Consider the following 22,664-nt stretch of genomic DNA (forward strand, 5'->3'; position numbering starts at 1 on the left):
GAGAACGCGTCGATTGTACCGACTTATCGCGAGTCAAGTTACACCGTTGTAGCGGATCATCTAAATAAACAATTTCAAAAGTTTTATTAAAATAAATTTATTCATATTAAATAAAATAATTTGAATTATTATTCCTGTGCCTCATCTTATTCACTGACCTATCCTACTGCGAGATAAGCGACAGATCATATGTCACGAGGATCGTATAACTGAGGTGGAATAAAATCGTACGATATAAATCATTTATTTTTCTTTTATTTACGACGAATAATATAGAGTGAAATAATTAAGTTATACATTTATTCTAAACACCAATAATATACTTCAAGTTTTCTTTTTAATACGAATTATCCGCGGTAAAATATAAATTTAATAGGAACTCTAATCTAAACTTAATATGTAATTTAAGGATGGGAGGTGAAAGGATAAAAAATCGCAATAAGATTAATATTAACAAATTTTATTCATAATTTTGTAAAAGATGTTACATAGATAAAAAAAAAAAATTGTTTCAACTGAGCCTCTAACGCCTTTCACGATTACGAGGGGGAACGGGGGGAGGCGCTTGAGTCGTCCTCGGACGAGGCTCGACCACAGCTATCGGCTTGTGGTACACTCCGCAATCTTTACACTTCTCGTATTCGGAATTTTTTCTATTCTGATCACGCTCCATTTTCTATACTTTTTTCTTCACCGCATGCACACTTTGAACTGATAAATTACTCTCTTCCGCACACCTTATATACAGCTCGACGCAAAAAACGTCAATTTCGCTGTAGTAATAAACGTTAAAATACGTTCGATAGATGTTAAAAGTGGTTTAAGTAATGTTGAAAAGATGTACAAAAGATGTACGTAAGATGTTCAACAATACGTTAAAAGACGTTCGATAGACGTTCAAAGACGTTCGATAGACGTTCAAAAAGACGTACGATAGATGTTCTTACGAATAATCTCTTCGCGAGATAAGCGACAGAGCATATATCACGAGGATCGTATAACTGAGGTGGAATAAAAATCATACGAGAGATGTTCAAAGATGTACGATAGACGTTCCATAGATGTTCAATAGACGTTCAAAGACGTACGATAGACGTTCAAAGACGTACAATACACGTTCGATAGACGTACGAGAGACGTTCGATAGACGTTCAAAGACGTACGATAGACGTTCAAAGATGTACGAGAGGCGTACGATAGACGTTCAATAGATGTTAAAAGTAGTTCGATTGACGTTCAAAGACGTACAATAGATGTTAAAAGTTGTACGTAAGACGTTCAACAATACGTTAAAAGATGTTACATAGATGTTAAAAGTAGTTCGATTGACGTTAAAAGACGTACGATAGACGTTGAATAGATGGAAATATCATACGCTGGCCTATCGTCCTGGCGAAACCTTAGATCCGCGATTACTATTCCTCGAAAAGGAGATGCTACTGTCGAGCGAGTCATCTCGTCTTCGACATATTATAAAGAATTTTATTGTTGTAAACTATCAGCGGATATCGATACGAATGTTAGTTAGCGACGAATAGCTTAGCACCTATCGTCCTGGCGAAACCTTAGATCCGCGATTACTATTCCTCGAAAAGGAGATGCTACTGTCGAGCGAGTCATCTCGTCTTCGGCATATTATAAAGAACTATATTGTTGTAAACTATAGTGGATATCGATACGAATGTTAGTTAGCGGCGAATATAATAAGATTATAATAAGATTTAGCGGCATCTTTGATGTAAGGGTATATAAGTCGGGATTAAGTACTGCATCCATAATAGATCTTCGTTGTTCACAAAGTTCGTAACGTAGTTATTCGTTTAAAAAAAAATGTCTAGTTGTCGGAAAATAATCGATTTGTGTTTGCGATTGACGCATAGCTAAACGGGCTATGCGTTGATAATTATTTATCGTCGTTGTCCGACAACGACGATGATAATTATACAGTATTCGCAAAGTTTGCGGGTGCGTGCCCTAGCGCGGTGCTCGCTGTGTTATTTCGGTTGGGACATTTTTCGAATTATCCTCAGCTCTTGATTATTGCTGGGGAAATTGTCGAAATGAGACGTATTTACAGCGATGCTGAAGAGGATGCGGGAGGTTATATCACCTGGCTGTCGCATTGCTATAATGATGCTGTAAAAAATGGTAAGTTTTTTTTTTTTTTTTTTATTATGAATATTAAAACAAAGTTTTAAAAAATTAAAATTATTATTTTTTAGGAACGCTACAACACCCAACATCTAAAAAAACTATGGTGGTGGAGGGTGTGGTGCGTGGTACGCGTCGAAACCACGACGAGCGAGCTACTCGACGTCTCGGGGTAAGACGTCGAACGGATACCTCGCCTGAGGCCGGACCCTCGTGTAAGTCGCTGTATACATTATTTATATGAAATAACAGCATCGATTTTTATAGTAGGAAATTTTACAAAAAAAAATTTAATGTTTCAGCTCGCGCTCGAATTGTTCTGACGCCTGAGCTCGTCGATCTCGCGAGCGATGAAGCCGGACCCTCGTGTAAGTCGCTGCATACATTATTTATATGAAATAAAATAACAGCATCGATTTTATATTAGGAAATTTTACAAAAAAAATTTAATGTTTCAGCTCGCGCTCGAATTGTTCTGACGCCTGAGCTCGTCGATCTCGTGAGTGACGAATCGATGAGCTCACTTCGCGAGGAAGAAGAGCAGGAAGAGGAAGAGGAGAGGACTTATGAAGGAGGGGATGAGGAAGAAGAGCAGGAAGAGGAAGAGGAGAGGACTTATGAAGGAGGGGATGAGGAAGGCTACACGCAAGACGGATGGGGAATGGGTGACAGAGGTAAGAAAGATTGAAAATTTTTACAGTTACTTTTATGTTTGAATTTTTTTTTAAACATTAAAATTTTCACGGGATACAGCCCTCCTGTGATGTCTTACTCTTCCGATTAGAATTTTCAAACGGGGGAGTAAAATAAAAAGAAGAAAATCGAGAGGTGAGTATTTTCATACTCAAATTTTTTAATTAATTCATTAATTTTTTTTTAATTTTGACTTTTTGCAGTTCAAACAGGTGGTAGAGAAGAAGAGTCGGAGGAAACTTGGTCGGGCGAGGTTCCTGCGACACGCTTTCGAAGTCGTCGGTTTCACCAGTCGATTCCTCGCGAGGAAAGAACTTTTTTTGTAATTAAAAAAAAATTTTGTTTGCTTAAATGTACATATATTTTTTTTTATTGTTTTTTTAATAAATATTATTCATATTAAATAAATTAATTTTTTATTTTTTTTACCAGACTCTTTTCCCATCCTATTCACTGACCTATCCTACTGCGAGATAAGCGACAGATCATATGTCACGAGGATCGTATAACTGTGGTGGAATAAAAGTCGTACGATATAAATCATTTTATTAATATAAATCATTTTATTAATATAAATCATTGTTATGTTACACGTTTGTTACGCTCAAACCACCACTTGTACAATTTGCAAACATTCCGCATAGCGCAATGTTTCGTGTGATACGCGCAGCACAAGGTTCCGATTACATCCAAGTTCGTCAGGCGTGCGATATCTTCGTAATCCGCATCGATCGTTTCGATCTCTACATCATCTTCCAAAATCTCGCACAGCCACTTTTTCTTCTCGAGTCCTTTCACGTATATCAGAGGCGGTTCCGTACCAATGGCGTTGTTGATGAGGCTTTTCATCCGACTGTACGAGACGTGTCCATCTTCCCATCGGAAGCCGTGATGGTGTATCCGTAACCAACACACCAACGATTTTTCCGATTTCGTCAACAGATACCACGGTATGTGTTCACGAAATACGTAATGAGACAGCGTTTCGCCATCTCGAAGTACCGCTGCTTCTTTCACGATAAAAATGTTGTTGAACGCGTAACCTTGCAAGTCGACGAAAATTGGTACGTTCGACATCGTCGTCGATCGTCGGAAAACTGACATGTCCGCGTACGCACACGTCTAATTTATAACTTTTCACACGAGTCTGCGCACAATGTTGTTCAGTGGATTATATTCGACCATTCGATCGTGTATAACGAGACAATAGGCGGTGGTGTTGGCCGGTATATTTTCCTTACAATCAAATTCTATTCGCACGTCGACGGTGGCGTTCTTGACAGAGTCGTTTTGTCGCGAACAATCTATGACTACGAACGGACCGGTTATCAAGAAATCATCGATATCCAAATACGTATCGTCCTGTCCGTAATAGGCTTTGCGGAAACGCGCATACATGTTGTACAGTATAGCGTATCGATTTCTGTCGAAATCCAAGTTCATGTCGTCGTACGGATAAAAATCTGAATTCAGATGCAGTCTCACATTGGTGAGTTTACAATCGTCAAATTGCGCAGCGTTTTCAGACAGTACGTTTTTTCGACCGGTTTGGAGAGCGTAGATTACGTATCGCGGTTTTTCCAATTGCGTCGCGGCTTTGATCGCCCAGGAATGCTTGGTCGTGTTTTGCAGCAGAGGAAACTCGTACAGATCCCACGAACGGAAGCACACGCTCAGATATCGTCCGCTTTCCAAAGTTCGAAGAAGAGACAGCTTGTTGACTTCGCTCAGAGATACGTGAGGCATTCGCCACTGTATCTTGAGTAGCTCGATCGTCGGATTCGCACCGGCTCGTCCTACGAGACAATTGTTATCGTTGCGCGATCGTATCAATACAAGTTCGTGACGAGCGTTGATCACGATGCGCTTGTAGTCCTCGCAGAATCCAAACAGAGCATTGAGCGGAACGCAAAAATTAAAGTTTCCATCGATCAACGAATATCCATTCGGATTCCACGATGCGTATTTCAGCATCTTGCTCTTCTCCGTCGTCAGCGATATATAATTTTTGATCGTCGTTGTTATTCCAGCGTTTCTGTTACGATCGATTTCAACTCCGTCGAGCTCGTATCGCATTTCTTCAAACATGAACGCGACACAATTATTTCCCATAATACACACGACATCTCTATTCTCACCGGTAGGATTCATAACGAGTTTTCCTTCAACGTAGAGAAAAATCTCACACGGCAACGTGTACAAATCTTGTTGTTGTATAGGTATTCGTATCTCATCGCTGTGTCCCAACGTCGTGTTAGCGTACGGATTGTACGTGTGCATCTCATATTTCACGATACGCTCGTCGAAGACGGGCTCGTCAACGATGTCGAGTATATCCATCTCTTTAAGCGTTTCTCACAACGAATCCCAACGATTGTAAAAAGTTTACGTTCGTCGTACTGAGCCTCTTGAATGGCGATTTTTTCACAATTTTCGTTGCTCTCTCAATCACTCGTTGTTCGTTCAACACGAGCATTTCCTCGCACCGCGTCGCCGCAAGTGCAGTCTGATGGTAATCTCCTCTCCGCGAAAGTCGATCAATCGTCCGTCTTGATCCACCACACGCAAGGTGATATCGGTAACACTTCTCGCGATGACCGGAAAGTAAATGATTTGCGCCGGTGTTTCCGAGACTTTATATCCCGGAGGCACGTTCGGTGAAAATTTGTGTATCGTGTGCACCGACTTGTCGTTGGCGTACGCACCCGCGGTAATGCTGCATTCCACTCGAATAATGTTTACGTTGATGATGTTTACCGAGGAGTCTGATTCGTACCACTTTCTCGGTTCCAGTATACGACCCGTCGAAAATCCCAACAATGGTCCGATGGTATTCGGTTTGGCGAAATTTATCCGAAAAGCGCACATGATTTCACTCCTCATGGTATTAACGTTGGGACGAAGTGACAATGGATAATCCTGCTCTTCGCCTTTTCCTCGTTTTTGCAGTGTCGCGCGTTTCAGATAAGAAGCAATGGCGTCCAATTCGTACGATCCTTCGGGAATTGTAATTTCTTCGTCATTGTCGTCGAAATAAAATTTATTGTTCGCTACCGTCACGTTCGGAATCGTGTTGTAGGTCTCCATCGTGGTTAGGCCGAGCTCGTAGTCCCCATCGCTCAAGTCTATCGGTGGAAAATAATCCACCGTGAGAACGCTGCTTTTACCGCTTAGAGTGAGCGTCAGCGACATTGCCGAGATTCCATCGACGACTGATGTCGATCGATGGCGGATCGATTTTTATATCTATTTTCTGGAGGAACAGGAGGCACAATTGTCCGTAGATCGTTTGATCGTACGTCTGGTAGACCGTGCGGTTGTACGTTATCGTTGTATCGGTGTCTCCGAGGTAGCGTGTAAGCTCCTTCGGCGGTTGCAAATTGCCAAAGCTGTCAAAGTATACGGCGCGATCGCCTCTCTTAGCGTACGCCACCCAATGCGTGCCCGGTCCGTCGACATCGTCCAAATTCACGATACCGCTCTCGTTTCGGTGTATCTCGTCGGGTAAAGCGTTACGCATGTAGACACCTCGGAAATACGGTATTCGCATACGCTTCGCTATTCGTGACAACTGTAGATTGGTGGTGGCACCCGCGGGCATCTCTATCGTTTTTTCGACGTTTTTTTTTTCTCTTCAATCCTTTGCCCTGCTTGTACGGAGCGAGATAAATCCCCCGTCCTTCCATTGCTTTATTGTGACGTTTCGTCTCTTCGAGTTGTCGTCGCGCGGCCTTAGAGTCGTTCACCGCCTTTGCAACACCCGCCGCTCCACCGGCAAGCGAACCGATGACTCCCAAGAGCGGTAACAACGGTAACATACCACCGCGTTTCGCCGTCGGAAGCGTTCTCCTCTTGGTCTTCTTCTTCTTTCTCTTTGTCATACCCATCCCCAATTTCGTCTTTGCTTTCATAGCAGCCCATACGGCGGTAGCGGCGGCCCTCTCACCGAGAGTCGCGTCCGCAGCGGTGATCCGCTCCCGCGCTTTATCGGCGAGAACGCGATCGGCCGCGTGGCGGTCCGCTGATTCGCGGTTTTGCGAGTACGCGACGTCGTGATCGCGACACGCCGCGTCCAACGGATTGATACCTCGATCCCCTCGCGCGAGTCGTTTCCGCAGACGAGTCCCCGGCCCGCAAAATTGGTAGCCGGGTATATGCAGCTCCAACGGTAGTCGATTTATCACACTGTTCAGTAAACCGGCACCCTTGTATCGTTTCATAGAACGCGAATTCTAACGTATCGCGTGTAAATCACATTTCCAACTGAGGTGTGTTTCGACAGCGATCACCTATAAATAGGAGGCGCGTATCGATCGCTAACTAGTGGAATATCAAAGTTTGTCGGACGACGACGTACAATGAATAACCGGGATAATAAGAAGGAACTGAAGGAGGTGAATGTCGCAAACGTGCATCGCTAATCGTGTGTTTGAAACAATATTTTTTTTTTTTTTTTTTTCAGGATAATGTCCGAATCATGTATGGAAATAGAGATATTTTAGATCTAGCGACGAATATCCGAGCACCGCTCTTTCCGACATCCGATACCGCGCACTCGTCGCGTAATAACAAGGATGAGAAAGAGTCTGGTAAAAAAAAATGAAATTTGTACAACAACCGTACGCGATCCGTGTGAAAAACATGGATGATAAGACGCAAGGGGTTTGTGAGAAGGCGTGCAGACACGGTAAAATGCTGCCAAACACGATACGCGGTATCATTTGCGGTCCCTCGAATTGCGGTAAAACCAATGTGATGATCAGTCTGCTGGAAAGTCCGAACGGTGTACGTTTCGAAAACGTGTACGTGTACTCGAAATCGTTGAATCAACCAAAGTATCGGTATCTCGAAAGATTGCTCGGATCGATCGATGAAATCGGCTACTTTACGTTTTCGGACAACGACACAATTGTACCGCACAGCGAGGCGTTACCGAATTCCGTATTCGTCTTCGACGATATAGCGTGCGACAAGCAGAATGCGATACGCGAGTACTTTGCTATGGGTCGACATTCGAAGGTCGATTGTTTCTATCTGTGCCAAACGTACGCGAAAATACCTAAACATCTCGTGCGCGACAACGCGAATTTACTCGTAATATTCTAGCAGGATGGAACAAACCTTAAGCACGTCTACAACGATCATGTGAATACGGACATGACGTACGAAGATTTCGGTACATTGTGTCACGCATGTTGGCGACACAAGTACGGTTTTTTAGTGATAGACAAGGATAGTGCGATTAACGATGGACGATACAGACGTGGTTTTAACGAGTTTGCGGTACCGCGGAATGGTTAGTCGTTCTCGAGACGTTGACGATGACGCTCGACACAAAAGATATCGACGAGAGGGAGAAGATCGCGAAGGAAATCGCTCGTACGAGCGAGTCGATTCGCAAGAAGCACCGGACGTTGAAGACGGGTAGAGTGGAGCAAGAGGCGCAATTGGAGAAACGGTTGAAACCGATCGTAGAGCCGTTGAAACGAATCGTCGAGAACATCAAGAGTGACGATGATTCGGTTGACGATCTCGAGATTACAAACGAGCCGGATATCAAACGAAAGCGGTCGAGCTTCGAGAAGAGGAAGAAGAAAATCAAGCGTACCCCGTTGACGACACCGATACAAGCCTCGACGCCGTTCCAGCCGCAAAAATTGGCGTTTGAATCGCCGATAAATTTACCGATCGAAAACGTGTTCGAAACCACGGACCCGTCTTTCGCGACATCCGTGAGACAGACGATGCAAACGTCCGATGGTCGGAAAGCGCTGTACGGTCAAATGGGCCCGCTGAGCCAAGAGTACATCGGGGAGCTCTTGAGCGGTGACAAGAAGAGAGGGATCGACAACGTGTACGGCGTATACTTCAACGATGCGGGAACGTTTCTCGGGGACAAGACCTTCGACATCGATCGAGACGACAATTTGATCGTGGACGGTGTGAAATACGCTGGCACGCCCGGCATGTTTGAATTAATATTCAAAAGACTTCCCGACGATACGCTGTGTACGGAGGCTGACAAACAAAAGTACAAGAGCATACTACTAGCTACTAACGCTCACAGACGCGGTCATAACGCGCATTTACCTGTTTTGGGAAACAAAGGATACAAATACAAACATATCATCACACCTCTGATATCTAAGAAAGGTGGAGGTGTCGCACATCTCGACAAGAGAGGTGCGGGTCGCACGTTACCCAAGTGTAACGTACCACAGACCATGACTGTGACCGACAACGCGGTCGATTACGTGCACTGGGACGATCCGAACGAATTGGTGGATCGCCTTCGATTGCTGGACGCCTCCCGTCAGGCGGGAAACAACGCGCACGACAACGAGTTTCTCTCGATTATCGAGGAACTGCGCGAAGCCGGTCTGATTATAAATTGATCGTCGTTGTCATCGCTCTAGCCAGTATTGCTCGTGCGATGCTACGGGAATGTCTATCAACAAATTCGGACTACAGCTAGGAGGAGGAAGCGCCAGGGTGACGAGACAGAGCGGTGGAGTCTCGAAGAATTACGTGCGCGAGAATTGTCTCTGCAAGGATGGTGGGGTTTTCAACGCCAAGTCACGCGTAATCAGACATCTCGCCGACCCTGAAGCGGACACCGACGCCGTCAACAAGCTGCATCTGGATCATCACTTCCAGCTTATGAGCGATCGTGCGAATCGAGATCGTATGCTCTATGAAAATTTTAAGCGAGAAGTACTTTCGCGACTCGAAGATTCGGAGAATACCGAGCGGACCTGGAAGAGAGACCACGACGATTACATCGAGACCAGATACGTGACGTTGGAACGCCAGATTCACGATCTGAGAGGTCTCCTCGACGAGAGTGTGGCGCTACTCGATGGAAAACTCGTCGATCGCGAGCGAGAGACGAAGAGTCTTGTCGAGCGAGAGATTCACAATCTTCGTAGAACTGTGAGAAAAAATTTCATCAAATACTACGATGAGGCGATGAAGAAGAAGCAAAACGAATCGCAATGAGCCTGGAGAGGAGATCGCTCGTGGACGAGCTCCACGCACTGGCGAGAAGAAACTTTACGCGTCGGCCAGTCGTCGTGAAAGGATACGATGATTTGTGGCAGGCTGACATTGTCGAGATGAGACCGTACTCGCGATCCAACGGCGGTTACAACTATATTCTAACCGTTATCGATGCGTTGAGCAAGTACGCGTGGGCCGTGCCCTTAAAGACCAAAGGTGGAATCGAAACGTCCAAAGCATTTTCCGCGATATTTAGGGAGAGAATTCCGAAAAATTTGCAGACCGACCGTGGAAAAGAATTTTACAACAGAGATTTCCAAAATCTTGTCAAGAAACATGGCATCAATCATTATTCGACATACTCGGTCATGAAGGCTTCGGTGGTGGAACGATTGAATCGCACGTTGAAGAACGAAATGTGGAAGTTTTTCACGCTCGCGGGATCGTACAAGTGGATCGACGATTTACCGCGATTGGTCTCGGAATACAACGGTCGTAAACATCGTACGATCGGTATGCGCCCGATCGATGTCACTCCCGAGATCGCAAAGGGACTCTTGAGCACCGTGTACAGTAGAATAAAAATTGCCGCGCCGGCGAAATTCAGGGTGGGTGATCCGGTGCGCGTGAGCAAATTCAAAACTGTATTCGAGAAAGGATACACGCCGAATTGGTCGACGGAGGTGTTTAAGATCACCGCGGTGCAACGTACCAATCCTGTGACGTATCTGATTAAAGATTACCGCGGAGATCCGGTCGCGGGAGGCTTTTACGAGCACGAATTGCTCAAGACCGCTCAACCCGACGTTTATCTCGTGGAGAAGGTGTTGCGTCGAAAGGACGACAAGGTGTTTGTAAAGTGGTTGGGATTCGACAATTCGCACAACTCTTGGATAAATAAAGACGATGTATTGTAATAAACTGTGTATATTATACATTGTATTATAATAAACTATTATACATATATACAATGGTGTTCTTTATTACTACTACAATATGTTACAATATATACATTTAAAAAAAAAAAAAACTTGAAAAACATCTTTGAGCGGATGCACGATTGACGCCGCGTCAGCTCGATTTCGACGTTGAGGCACCGAGTGTAGTCGTCGAACGTTATCGTTCTAGCGACTACACTCTTTTTTACACCTTTAACCTTTTTGGTGTCTTTTTGGCCGGTGACTCTCAACGCGTACATCTTCGCTCTCAGTCCGACAAATTCCGTCATGATCGCGCCGTTATTCTCGTCTTTCATCAGACCGGGTACTTTCTTGTTGGCGCGCGGCATACCGTAAGCATTGTCCTCGGAGTAGTCGCTCGTGTCGAATTTGGATATATCACGTTTCATATCCCGATACGCGTTCTCGCAGTGCAGAAAGTATATCAGACTGTCGGTATCGGTGTACATAATTTTGCAATTGTCGCGGTAGAGAGGCGCCATGTACTCGTAGTGAAACTCGTACAAGCAGGTCTTGGATATATCGAGGATGCACATACCCACGTAGATCGGCTTGTCGAATTTCACTTCGAGTTTTCGCAACTCTACGGCGATCAGATCCTCCGAGAACACGCTTCGGCTGTGGAAATTCGGTTTCGCGATCATAGCCTCCGCTCCGTACCGACCATCCCACTGTGTAACGAGCCGGACATCCGTGTGATTTCGCACATTCTCCATGGTTTTGCCGAAAACGGCGTTGTTCATCAATTTGTACAAATTTTTTTCGAAATCATTTTTCGCCCGTGTCCGAAACTGTGTATTCATTTCTATGTATCCACGGAGCCACGGAGATTGCGCGAATTGCAGTACGCGGTGAATCTTTGCAATTCGCAGACCATGTCGCACGCATTGTTGCAGATTACGATAGTGGATGACATAACGCTGCTTATCGTACAGCGTTGCGAGTAACTTGAACTCCCGCTTGCTGGGCGGCTTATCGCACGTCGGGCAGAACGGCAGGTCGGCGTGCGCGTCATGAAGATTCACCGGATACTCGAGATCGACTTCCAGCACGTAACCGGTAGCCGAATCGGATGCAACGGACATTACGTCTAAGCTCGCGACATCATCGACCTATCGAAATTTGGCGTAGGGCAACGGTTGACACATCGCCCACCCGTACAAATTGTTTACATCATAGTACATTAGGTTCGATGACGGTTCCGATGGGTCGTAGGATGGCATGTATTTGTTGTTGGCGGCGGCGTATCGGTTGGAGCATTGGCTGAGACCACCGCGTATACCGTGCTCGACAAACAGTACCATATCGATGTCCGTGAGCAACTCGAATTTTACACGCGTGTACTTCAACATAGCGTCCCACGTGTATCCCGGTAGAGTGTAATAATGAGCGGGATCTAAACCGTAACTCTTTATAGACATGTTTCGAAAATTTTCGAAAATATCCGCCAACAAAAGAACGTCTGTTTTCAAATACAAATCGCTGTATTGGCCTAGATCTTCGATCGAAAAAGTTTGCCAGACGTTTGTCGCGTGCGCGTAATTGCTCTCGGATACCGTTTCTCCGGTGAGCGAGCTGTAAAACGATTCGCGCGATGGCAGGCTTGTGTCCCGGAGCTTGTCGACGCTGTCGACGTACTCGTAGGGAAACACGCCTTTCCGAGTAAGCAGATTGAAATTTTCCGCGGATAAATGTTTGAATTCCGATCGTGAAATTTTTAATTCATCCACAGTTAAATAAGATGCCAATTTGTCGAGACTCGTACTGAGAAATTTAAACGAATCAATAAACCGTAATTTTATACACAATTTTGATTTTTGATCCATGGTATCTTTAACAATTTTTGTAAATGAAATGTAACGCTCTTTCGTCAGCGGCAACAATTCGACGTTGCCTTCGAAAGCATTGGCAACGTCTTTAATAATGAAATGCGCGTCGTAACCGGATAAATTGTGAAATATCACCGGGATAACGTCGGAGTCTATGTAATTTAGATTGCACGACGAGTGCGCGGCACCGCGGTAACGCCCGGTCAGATGACAATGATCGCGCACCCGCGTGTCGTCCGCTGTTAAGGGTTTCTCGCACACGTGACACGTTACGGCGCTACGGAATTCCTCCGATTCCTCCCGCGTAAGATCCGCCATGGGGACGACGGTGGTGCGGATCGCTTTCACGCGGTGCGTCAAATCGTGCAGTTCGTTGACGAACCACGCTGTGCAATCCTCACCGCGATATGACTTATAACTAGAGAGCGAATTATCGTAAGCGCAACTTACATAATATCCTACGCTAAAGGCTCTGTGATGTTGGTAGGCGTAAGTAGTACCGTCCTGATCCTCCTTTTTCTCGAGCGTACATTCGAGATCGGCGTACACTACAAACGGAACCCACTCCTTCCGATTGTAATTCCGGAACGTCAGCCACTTGTCGTCCTCGCTGGGGAGAACGACGGCGCAGTCGTTCATTTTCCCGCAGTCGACGCTGTGGACTGACAACTTCTCCCGTGTATAAAAGTAGTGTAGACACCTGTAATAATTTATTTGATTAAAACTATGAATAAAAAATATTGATTTATTTTATACGCATCTTTTTTTTTTTACTTACCGATCGCAAATGTACTTTTTACATTTGTGCATGCTCAGTTGTGAGCTCACCAACCGCGGCAGGTTCTTTATGCACGCAAAGTGTGCATCGTTGTTTTTACGCACGTATAGCAGGTTGACGTGCTTCTCCTTTTTGTCGTCGGCGAGCCGCAGAGGGACGATTTTGGAGTCTTGGGTGGTAAAGACGTTGACGGAGATGGCGTTTAGTTTCTCGAACTTTGATATTTGTGACAGCGTCACGGGGAACTCGATGTCGCACAGATTCAGCACCGTCGAGTAATGTGGGTATTCTATCGTTCTTTCCGGATGTTTTTCCGCTGGATATAAAGCGGCGATGACTGCCCACGCGAAACACGCATTGTCCGTCGATTGAACGTTGACCACCGCTCTTTTTAGCATAATTTTCCGCGATAACTCGATGTGGCATCCCGCGTGCAGAGGATTGAACTTGTTCACATTGACGGTGAGATTCAGGATACGCGACAACGCCCATCCGCTATCGCGTTCCTGAAACTCCTCCAAAGCCGCCAGAATATCATCCTCCACGTGCCGCGTGTACCACTCGTTGCGATCGGATGTGGGAAACAACTCGCAATTTTTGGTGGCGATGGTCTTCACGGCAGTCTTGTCGCCCGCGACGAATTCCCCGTTGAACGCGGTGTTAATTTTGACGCTGTTGTGTTCCACCATGACGCCTTGGATCCACTCGATAACCATATTTCTCACGTTTTTCAAAAACTCGTGTGGATCTATATAGTTTTGATTGACAACCACACCCGTCAGCACACGGTTCCTAAACGCCGTCTCGATCTCCTTCCACGTGTAGCCCTTTTTCTCGTATCCACCGTATCCGGCACCGACGGGCACGAAACGTTCGTGCAGGGCGTCCCTCACACCCTCCAGACGCGCAATTTGTGCCACCAGAGAGTTGACTACTCTGGTGCGTTGCCTCTTGCGACATTGTTCCTTGAGAGAATCGAGGTACTCGTTGCACTCGTAGTCCCATAGAAGGAACTCTCCCGTCGTTTTGATATTCGCTGCTCGTACGGTAAGATCGCGCTCCTTCTCCATTTTGAACAACTGTGATTAGTCGTTTTTTTTCTCACTCGCTTTATATACCCGTTTGTTGCACACGGCACTAACTATAAGCATAACGATGATGCATTCTGACAACATGGCGCTGCCTACAATTTGTATAAACAATCCTTATTTTTTCTCTTCCGAGAATTATTGTAATATGATATCCCCACCACTCCGAATTTACCCCCTCTCCTCCAAACATGATGACGCAATTTAAACAGGCGCTCTACTTTGATGCGCGCGTTGTAGGATAAGTCGGTATAGCGGATAAGATGACACGGAAAAATAATAAAAAATTTTAATTACAGTTGAAATAATATTTATTAATATGTATTGTTACAACTCCGCAAAGACCTGAGTCACCAGTTTACAATCAATTATATTATTCTTATCGAATAAATCGCTTTTGCGAATCGCCACGTGATCGGGGTCCTTCGCATTCCTCGCGATTTCTGAAAAGTGTGCGAACTTGACATCAACCGTACCGGTGATGTTGTTCAACGAATGATTGATACAGTCTACGCAATATTCAAGTGCAAACATGTTACACACGGTTCGGTTTGACATGATTAAACATAACGCTGATGTTGCCAGGCGCATTACTTTTAGGTTGTTCATTTTTCCAAAACTTAACGTGCAGTGTCCAACGGTCTGAGACGGTGCTTCGTCCACATCGTTCTTAAAGAAGCTGGTGATGATGTCCCGTTGATTCATGAGTTCTTTCCATACGTCGTATGATAGACGTAGCTCCTTACCATGGTTGTCACCGAGAGCGATTTCCACACGGCTCGACGTTGAGACGTTGATTCCGATGTCGAGATATTTGTAACTGGTTTTTGTCAACGGGTATCTTCTAACCAAGATCCTAGATGATTCTTTTTCCATCTTTGACATATTACTTTTTTGTTTTCTATGAAAAAAAATAAATTGTGAGTTTAAAAGTATAACAATTAAGTTTAAAGATGTAGCTAAAGAAACAACTTACTTCACGGTTGACATGGTGCAAAACATCGTTGCTAGTAAACGTCACAGCGAACTAGTAATTTTCTCAATGATTTCGAACGACTGATGGTTCCTATTCTTTTTCACTCGCTTTATATACCCGCTTGTTGTATACAAAATTGAAATCTGACAACATGGCGCCGAAAATGCTGACGTGGCTGCCTGTTGCTATGGGCTTTTGTTTTAAAATACAGCAATGATGCAATCCGTAAACCTGCACGAACCTGCATACTATAAACATTGCGATGATGCATTCCGACAACATGGCGCTCCACTTTGATGCGCAGAGAAAAACCAAAGGATCTAAACAGTTCTCGGAATCCTTTAACAATGATACATTCCGACAACATGGCGCTCCACTTTGATGCGCAGAGAAAAACCAAAGGATCTAAACAGTTCTCGGAATCCCTATCTCTTCCAGGAATCCTTATCTCTCGACGACTCATGTTTGTATTAACAATCCTTATCTTATCTCTTCCGGGAATCCCGGAAATCCCACACTTCCAGGAATTATTGTTATCTGATACCCCCCACCACTCCTAAATTACCCCCTCTCCTCCAAAACGATGACGTCATTACCCCCTCCACTGTTATCTGATACCCCTCTTCCCCTCTTCACCCGCACCCCCCTCATTGCCCCTGGGTTAGAACCCCCATAGTATAACTACTCCTGTTTCTTAGAAGACAGTAAATTTAATTCGTCATTATTAATAAAAACTTTTATGAAATGATCACGTATGTGATTGCGAGAATTACTTATTGAGGTGTAAAAAAATTACTAAGATATATAATTGTTCAGTTTGTAAGGGTAGCACTGATGATGGCTGAAAGATCAGCCAAAACGTATGTTGCTTAATTAAACATTGGTTTCAATAAAAAGTATCAAGAATTACAATCTTCTTTGGCTTGAGATCCTTCTGCTATTCTATCGTTTTGAAATTTGCGAGCCTAAACATCAAACTACTAAAAATACTTTACCGGTATCAGTTTCATAAATTTCGATATAATGAGTTTATTATCCTTAGATTTCTGAGTTACAACGTTCTTGTGTAATTTGTTTATATTACTTGTAACATTTACAAATTTCACTACATTTTCTTTATTGCTATTACTAATCATTTTTTAACTTGTTGCTATCCCAAGTGGTTCTAAACTTATGCACATATTCGTATCTATTTGTAAAATAATGTTACATATTTTTAAATTTTTTTTAAACATACACATATGATATTTTTATATACACATTGTGGCCTTTTTTTATATACACATTGCGGCATACCGCCACACCGCTGCACCGAAGCGACATAGTACGCCGCGGCGCCGCTACACGCCGCAGGGCCTCAGCCAAGTTCTGAGCCTACAGCTACACCACCAGCTTGCGCAGGCGGTGTAAGGCTTGCTCGTGATCAGTGATGCGATCTTTCCCACAGCGGTCCCGGCTCTGCTGCCTCACTCAACCTTATAGAAGCGCTACGTCGCGTATCCGTGTGAGCTCGGCCGTTCAACCAATGGAAGAGAGCGAACGTCTCCCTTCCACCGAGCCGACACAACAGACGATAAATGCATGCTACTTGCATGTTAAAAGCAAGCATTTCTGATTCAGAAAAGAAATTCTGAGGCGAGTGGCTGGAATATTAGAGATCACCTGTTCAAGACCTGCTTCGTGAAACTTTCTTTTCTTTTTTCTGCATTTGTTTCTAACATAGTAAATTATTAGATAATATTTTTTTGCCCAAAAAAATATTTTTTATTTATTATTAATATTCGCATATGTTAAACTAACAATTTTAGAAATAATACAGATCTGCTATTGTCAATAGAAAAATTAAATTATTTTACAATGTGGCAACAAAGTGCTAATTTAACATATGCGAATATTTTTAATAAAGATAAAATAATTTCTTTTAGCCAAAAACATTATCTAATAATTTACTTAAAATAAATATCGAAAAAGGAAAAAAAGTTACAAAATCACAGTTTTCAAACACGAGATTTTTAATATTCTTGCCATTCGCCTTACTCGTTTAGCCATGTTTGCTATTTTATCAACATGAAAGATTACACACCTGCAAAGCTTTTAATTATTTATTTTAAACTACTGCATATTGGCAAAAGTTACTGCAGTAACTACATATACATGTACTGTGGAGGTTAGTGGAGGAACACAGTAGCATATTAAAAATGCAGTCAAATAGATGTAAGATTAGTAATTTTATTAGTACTATTAATAAGTAGTAGTCTTCCGCACTACCTTTGAGGCTCCACTTATGGCGCGTTCGATTTTTTTTTAAGTGGATCATCGCCTGGAGCCTTATTGTACCACTTTTTTACACCTGTTATTTACAGGTTAAAATAATTTACAGTAGTTGACACTGTATTTTTGTATCTATATACTTACTGTATTTTGTATAGGTACTCACTGTACTTGTACTTTTACACGTTGCGCGTATATTGGCGAATTGGGAAAATTACTTACTTTATAATTTTCTATAAATACAAAATATATTTTGTATTTATTATGCCTGCAATGCTATCAAGAGTAATGAGAAATACAAGGTGTCCTATTTTAAACGATCCACTCAAATATCTCAGAAACACCGAGTTAAATAAAAAAATTTTTCAAATAAAAGTTGTAGGGTTTGGAGAGGGAAAAAATATAAGGATATTAGTTTGACCTTGGATGGAGGCGCTTCTGAGATTTAAAGGTCATCTTTATTTTTTCAAATGGAAGGACATTAATTTTTTTATGTAAATCGATTTCTTGTAATATTTGTCGTAAAAAGTTATAAGACTAGGATAGCCAAAAATTGAATAGTTTACAAGATATTTTATATTTTAATTTGACATAATTTTACATAAACTATAAAATATCTCGTTAAATATTCATTTTTCAATTATCTTACTTCAACACTTTTATGCACAAAATAATGAGAAAAATCAATTGGTGCAAAAAAAATACATAGTTGACTTTAAGAAAAAAGTATATATATTTAAGAAAAAAGTATATTATATCATATCTGCTAAATATAGCTTAAATATAGCTCTGCTAGATTTTTTTCTTAAAGACAACTATGTATTTTCTTTTACACCAATTGATTCTTTTCATTATTTTGTGCATAAAAGTGTTGAAATAAGATAATTGAAAAATGAATATTTAACGAGATTTCATAGTTAATGTAAAATTATGTCAAATTAAAATATAAAATATCTTGTAAACCATTCAATTTTTGGCTATCTTAGTCTTATAACTTTTTACGACAAATATTACAAGAAATCGATTTATATAAAAAAATTAGTGTCCTTCCATTTGAAAAAATAAAGATGACCTTTAAATCTCAGAAGCGCCTCCATCCAAGGTCAAACTAATATCCCTATATTTTTTCCCTCTCCAAACCCTACAACTTCTATTTGAAAAAATTTTTTATTTAACTCGGTGTTTCTGAGATATTTGAGTGGATTGTTTAAAATAGCTTGTATTTCTCATTACTCTTGATAGCATTGCAGGCATAATAAATACAAAATATATTTTGTATTTATAGAAAATTATAAAGTAAGTAATTTTCCCAATTCGCCAATATACGCGCAACGTGCAAAAGTACAAGTACAGTGAGTACCTACCCATACAGCACACAAAGATTGCATACACATTGCATCAATCTTTCATCGCAATGTTGCAATATTGCAAATTTACTGCAAAATGTTGTTGCATCATTGCTGTGGGATTGCAACAACGTTAAAATGTCCGCCTTTAGGAAGATTGTAACGATATATTACAGTAATATTGCAATGTAATGAATTTGCAATAATGCATTGTTATTGCAATCTTAGAATAATGTTGTATATAATTTTATTTATTCAGACATTTATCTGTCCGATTTCTGAACAATCAGTTCAATATCTGAATTCCCTGTGTTAGGGTCGTATCAGAAAAATTTAACTGATAAAAATAGTTACTAAGGTCTTTAATCTTACTGGTCACTCTTTAGAAGTTTTATATCATCATGACTAAAACTTAAATACGAAATAGATTTTGCAACGCGCGTCGCATAGCGGTAAACGAACGAACTACCCAGGGAGAAATACAGGTCAAAGAAACGTCTAATAGACATCTAATAGACGTCTATAGACGATGTCTATTAGACGTTTCTTCGACCTGTATTTCTCCCTGGATAACAATTACCGAATATTGCTCTTGTAATGTTTTTGCAATGTTGCTGTCACATTCTCATGAAATATTACAATTCAATGTTCCAATAATCTCTCAACAATATTACATTGCAACTTGCAAGATTGTAACATTGCTGCAATGTAAATGCAATGTTTTGAGCTGTATGGGTATTCAAAATACAGTAAGTATATAGATATGTACAAAAATACAGTGTCAACTACTGTAAATTATTTTAATCTGTAAATAACAGGTGTAAAAAAGTGGTACAATAAGGCTTCAGGCGATGATCCACTTAAAAAAAAATCGAACGCGCCATAAGTGGAACCTCAAAGGTGGTGCGGAAAACCACTACTTATTAATAGTACTAATAAAATTACTAATCTTACATCTATTTGACTGCATTTTTAATATGTTACTGTGTTCCTCCACTAATCTCCACAGTACATGTATATGTAGTTACTGCAGTAACTCTTGCTAATATGCAGTAGTTTAAAATAAATAATTAAAAGCTTTGCAGGTGTGTAATCTTTCATGTTGATAAATGTAAAATAGCAAGCATGGCTAAACGAGTAAGGCGAATAGCAAGAATATTAAAAATCTCGTGTTTGAAAACTGTGATTTTGTAACTTTTTTTCCTTTTTCGGTATTTATTTTAAATAAATTATTAGATAATGTTTTTGGCTAAAAGAAATTATTTTATCTTTATTAAAAATATTCGCATATGTTAAATTAGCACTTTGTTGCAACATTGTAAAATAACTTAATTTTTCTATTGACAATAGCAGATCTGTATTATTTCTAAAATTGTTAGTTTAACATATGCAAATATTAATAATAAATAAAAAATATTATTTTTTTGGGCAAAAAAATATCTAATAATTTACTATGTTAGAAACAAATGCGGAAAAAAGAAAAGAAAGTTGCACGAAGCAGGTTTCGAACAGGTGATCTCTAATATTCCAGCCACTCGCCTCAGAATTTCTTTTCTGAATCAGAAATGCTTGCTTTTAACATGCAAGTAGCATGCATTTATCGTCTGTTGTGTTGGCGTCGGTGGAAGGAAAATGTTCGCTCTCTTCCATTGGTTGAACGGCCGGCTCACACGGATACGTGACGTAGCGCTTCTATAAGGTTGAATGAGGCAGCGGCGCCGGGACCGCTGTGGGAAAGATCGCATCACTGCTCGCGATCGAGAATCGATCGACGCTGTATAAAAGAGCGTCGACGCAAGCTTTTCCTCACTCACTCGCTTCAAGGCGAGCTAGGGCCTTTGAGCTGAGTAATAGCTCTGCTACTTCAGAGCGTAACCAGAGGCTAGTTACCTCGTCGCTTTTCTCACAGTGCCTAGAAAGGCACGGAAACAAAAAACAGAGTCCCAGCTTCGGCCGCACACTTTACCTAAGCGACCCGCTGACTCACCAGCACCGCCGTCGCCCCCACAGACTCTAACTTGGAAATTAATTCCTTTAGAGTTCTATATCCGGCTGACTCGGCCTCCAAGGGATACTTTCGTTGCTGGGAACATTCGCATTCGAAGACCTCTCTCTTCTCGGTTCGTAGAACGCTCTGCAGCGCCGAGAGCCGAGACAGTCGCATCGCAAGGCACACCAGAGACTCGCTCCATTGCAATCCAAACCTCGCCGCCTAGGGCGTGCTCTGAGAGCAGTTGCAATACGGAAGACCACTTTCCGAACGGAGTTCCTCCAACACCAGGGAAAGGGTTACAACGAGCTTCATCAACCGAGCCGTCCTTCTTAGGACCGGTTCAATACACTAAGACACGGCCGGTAATATCTTACCGAGCCCGTCAATTTTTATTCTAACTTCTCGGCCTTACACTTTTGCCGAGAAAGCGCTTCTGGCGCGCTAAACGCACAAACATAAAACCTGTACATACTTCTCTGACAAAGGAAATAAATTATATTTTCTATTAAATTGGTTCTCACAATTTCTCACCAGTTCGAACACATCCAAAAAGCTATACGCCATACACATATATAATATTTTTCTTAAATTCAGATTTATGAAAGCACCTGTATAATTAGCAGCAAAGTTGTAGTGTTCAATTTCATTATCCGATGAAGACTCTGTAAATGATGCATTTTGTGTTTCATTTATACTAAGATATTTCTTTTTTATTTTTTCCTTGAGATTAATAAAAGAATCCATTCCTTTTACTTTGTTTACGTTTTGTTTATTATTATATAAAAGTAATTTTGGATTCATGCTGTCATTAACATCTTTTTCTAAAACAAAATGTTTTTTTTTTATTTTTAAAGAATATCAAATACAGAGTATCTCATAAATCACGGATCACCTCTTGAGCAAATAGGCTAAACTTTAGCTTAGGCTAAACTGAATCAAAAAGTTTTGTACCATTTTGCGATTTTTGTAATAATTAATGCCCTTTCACAAATCTTTATGAATTAATTTCTTATTGCAAAAATCGCAAAATGATAGAAGGCTTCTGTATTTCATAATCTAACCCACTTCCTATCTGCCATGTATGGTGTTAATCCTTTATCAAACTTATAGGCGTATTGCCTAATGGATTGTGTTCGACTTGGTTGAAATTATAAAACCAATTTCTTAGAAAAATATAATTTATTTTTCTCGTCAGAGAAGTAGAGTATATGTACAAGTTTTGTTTGATTTAATTGATTGCGCCAGAGGCGCTTTCTCGGCAAAAGTGTAAGGCCGAGAATTAAAAGAAAAATTTACGGGCGCGGTAAGAAATTACCGGCCGCGTCTTAGTGTGTTGAACGGGTCCTAAAAAGGACGGTTCAATTGAGTTAGCTCGTTGCAGCCCCTTTCCCGGCGTCGGTGGAACTCCGTTCGGGAAATGGTCTTCCGTCTGACAACTGCTCTCTGAGCAGGCTCTGAGCGGCGAAGTCTGTACTGCCACGGAACGAGTCTCTGGTGTGCTGGTAACTGCAACCGTCTCGGCTCTCGGAATTACGGATTGCTCCGTGTACCGAGGAGAGAGAGGTCTCCGAATTCGGATGT

At 41.9% G+C, this 22,664-nt stretch overlaps 3 protein-coding genes and 1 long non-coding RNA gene across 4 annotated transcripts; 1 reads left to right on the plus strand and 3 right to left on the minus strand.

Moving 5' to 3' along the window:
* The first annotated feature begins 707 nt into the window (after positions 1–707).
* On the plus strand, positions 708–3,565 carry LOC137000906 (uncharacterized). Its single transcript, XR_010891070.1, has 2 exons — positions 708–2,366; positions 2,454–3,565. It is a non-coding gene; the product is annotated as an uncharacterized lncRNA (long non-coding RNA).
* A 416-nt stretch (positions 3,566–3,981) lies between these two features.
* Positions 3,982–5,124, minus strand: LOC137000704 (uncharacterized). Its single transcript, XM_067358045.1, has one exon. It carries the CDS (start codon positions 5,122–5,124, stop codon positions 3,982–3,984), a length of 1,143 nt encoding a protein of 380 aa, XP_067214146.1.
* A 5,733-nt stretch (positions 5,125–10,857) lies between these two features.
* On the minus strand, positions 10,858–11,887 carry LOC137000705 (uncharacterized). The gene is made up of 2 exons (XM_067358047.1): positions 10,941–11,887; positions 10,858–10,873 (listed from the first exon to the last, which is right to left on the minus strand). The coding sequence occupies exons 1-2, from the start codon at positions 11,885–11,887 to the stop codon at positions 10,858–10,860; spliced, it is 963 nt and encodes a 320-aa protein (XP_067214148.1).
* A 796-nt stretch (positions 11,888–12,683) lies between these two features.
* On the minus strand, positions 12,684–16,113 carry LOC137000668 (uncharacterized). The gene is made up of 2 exons (XM_067357981.1): positions 15,474–16,113; positions 12,684–15,398 (listed from the first exon to the last, which is right to left on the minus strand). Exon 2 carries the CDS (start codon positions 14,477–14,479, stop codon positions 13,406–13,408), a length of 1,074 nt encoding a protein of 357 aa, XP_067214082.1. The 5' UTR covers positions 14,480–15,398; positions 15,474–16,113; the 3' UTR covers positions 12,684–13,405.
* Positions 16,114–22,664: the final 6,551 nt, after the last annotated feature.

This window comes from Linepithema humile, chromosome 6 (genome assembly GCF_040581485.1).
Source record: "Linepithema humile isolate Giens D197 chromosome 6, Lhum_UNIL_v1.0, whole genome shotgun sequence".
NCBI lineage: Eukaryota > Metazoa > Arthropoda > Insecta > Hymenoptera > Formicidae > Linepithema > Linepithema humile.

What these genes read in the sequence shown, in the direction of transcription:
- LOC137000704 (XM_067358045.1), bottom strand. Translation starts at nt 5,124, where the DNA reads ATGCACACGTACAATCCGTACGCTAACACGACGTTGGGACACAGCGAT.
- LOC137000705 (XM_067358047.1), bottom strand. Translation starts at nt 11,887, where the DNA reads ATGTCCGTTGCATCCGATTCGGCTACCGGTTACGTGCTGGAAGTCGAT.
- LOC137000668 (XM_067357981.1), bottom strand. Translation starts at nt 14,479, where the DNA reads ATGGAGAAGGAGCGCGATCTTACCGTACGAGCAGCGAATATCAAAACG.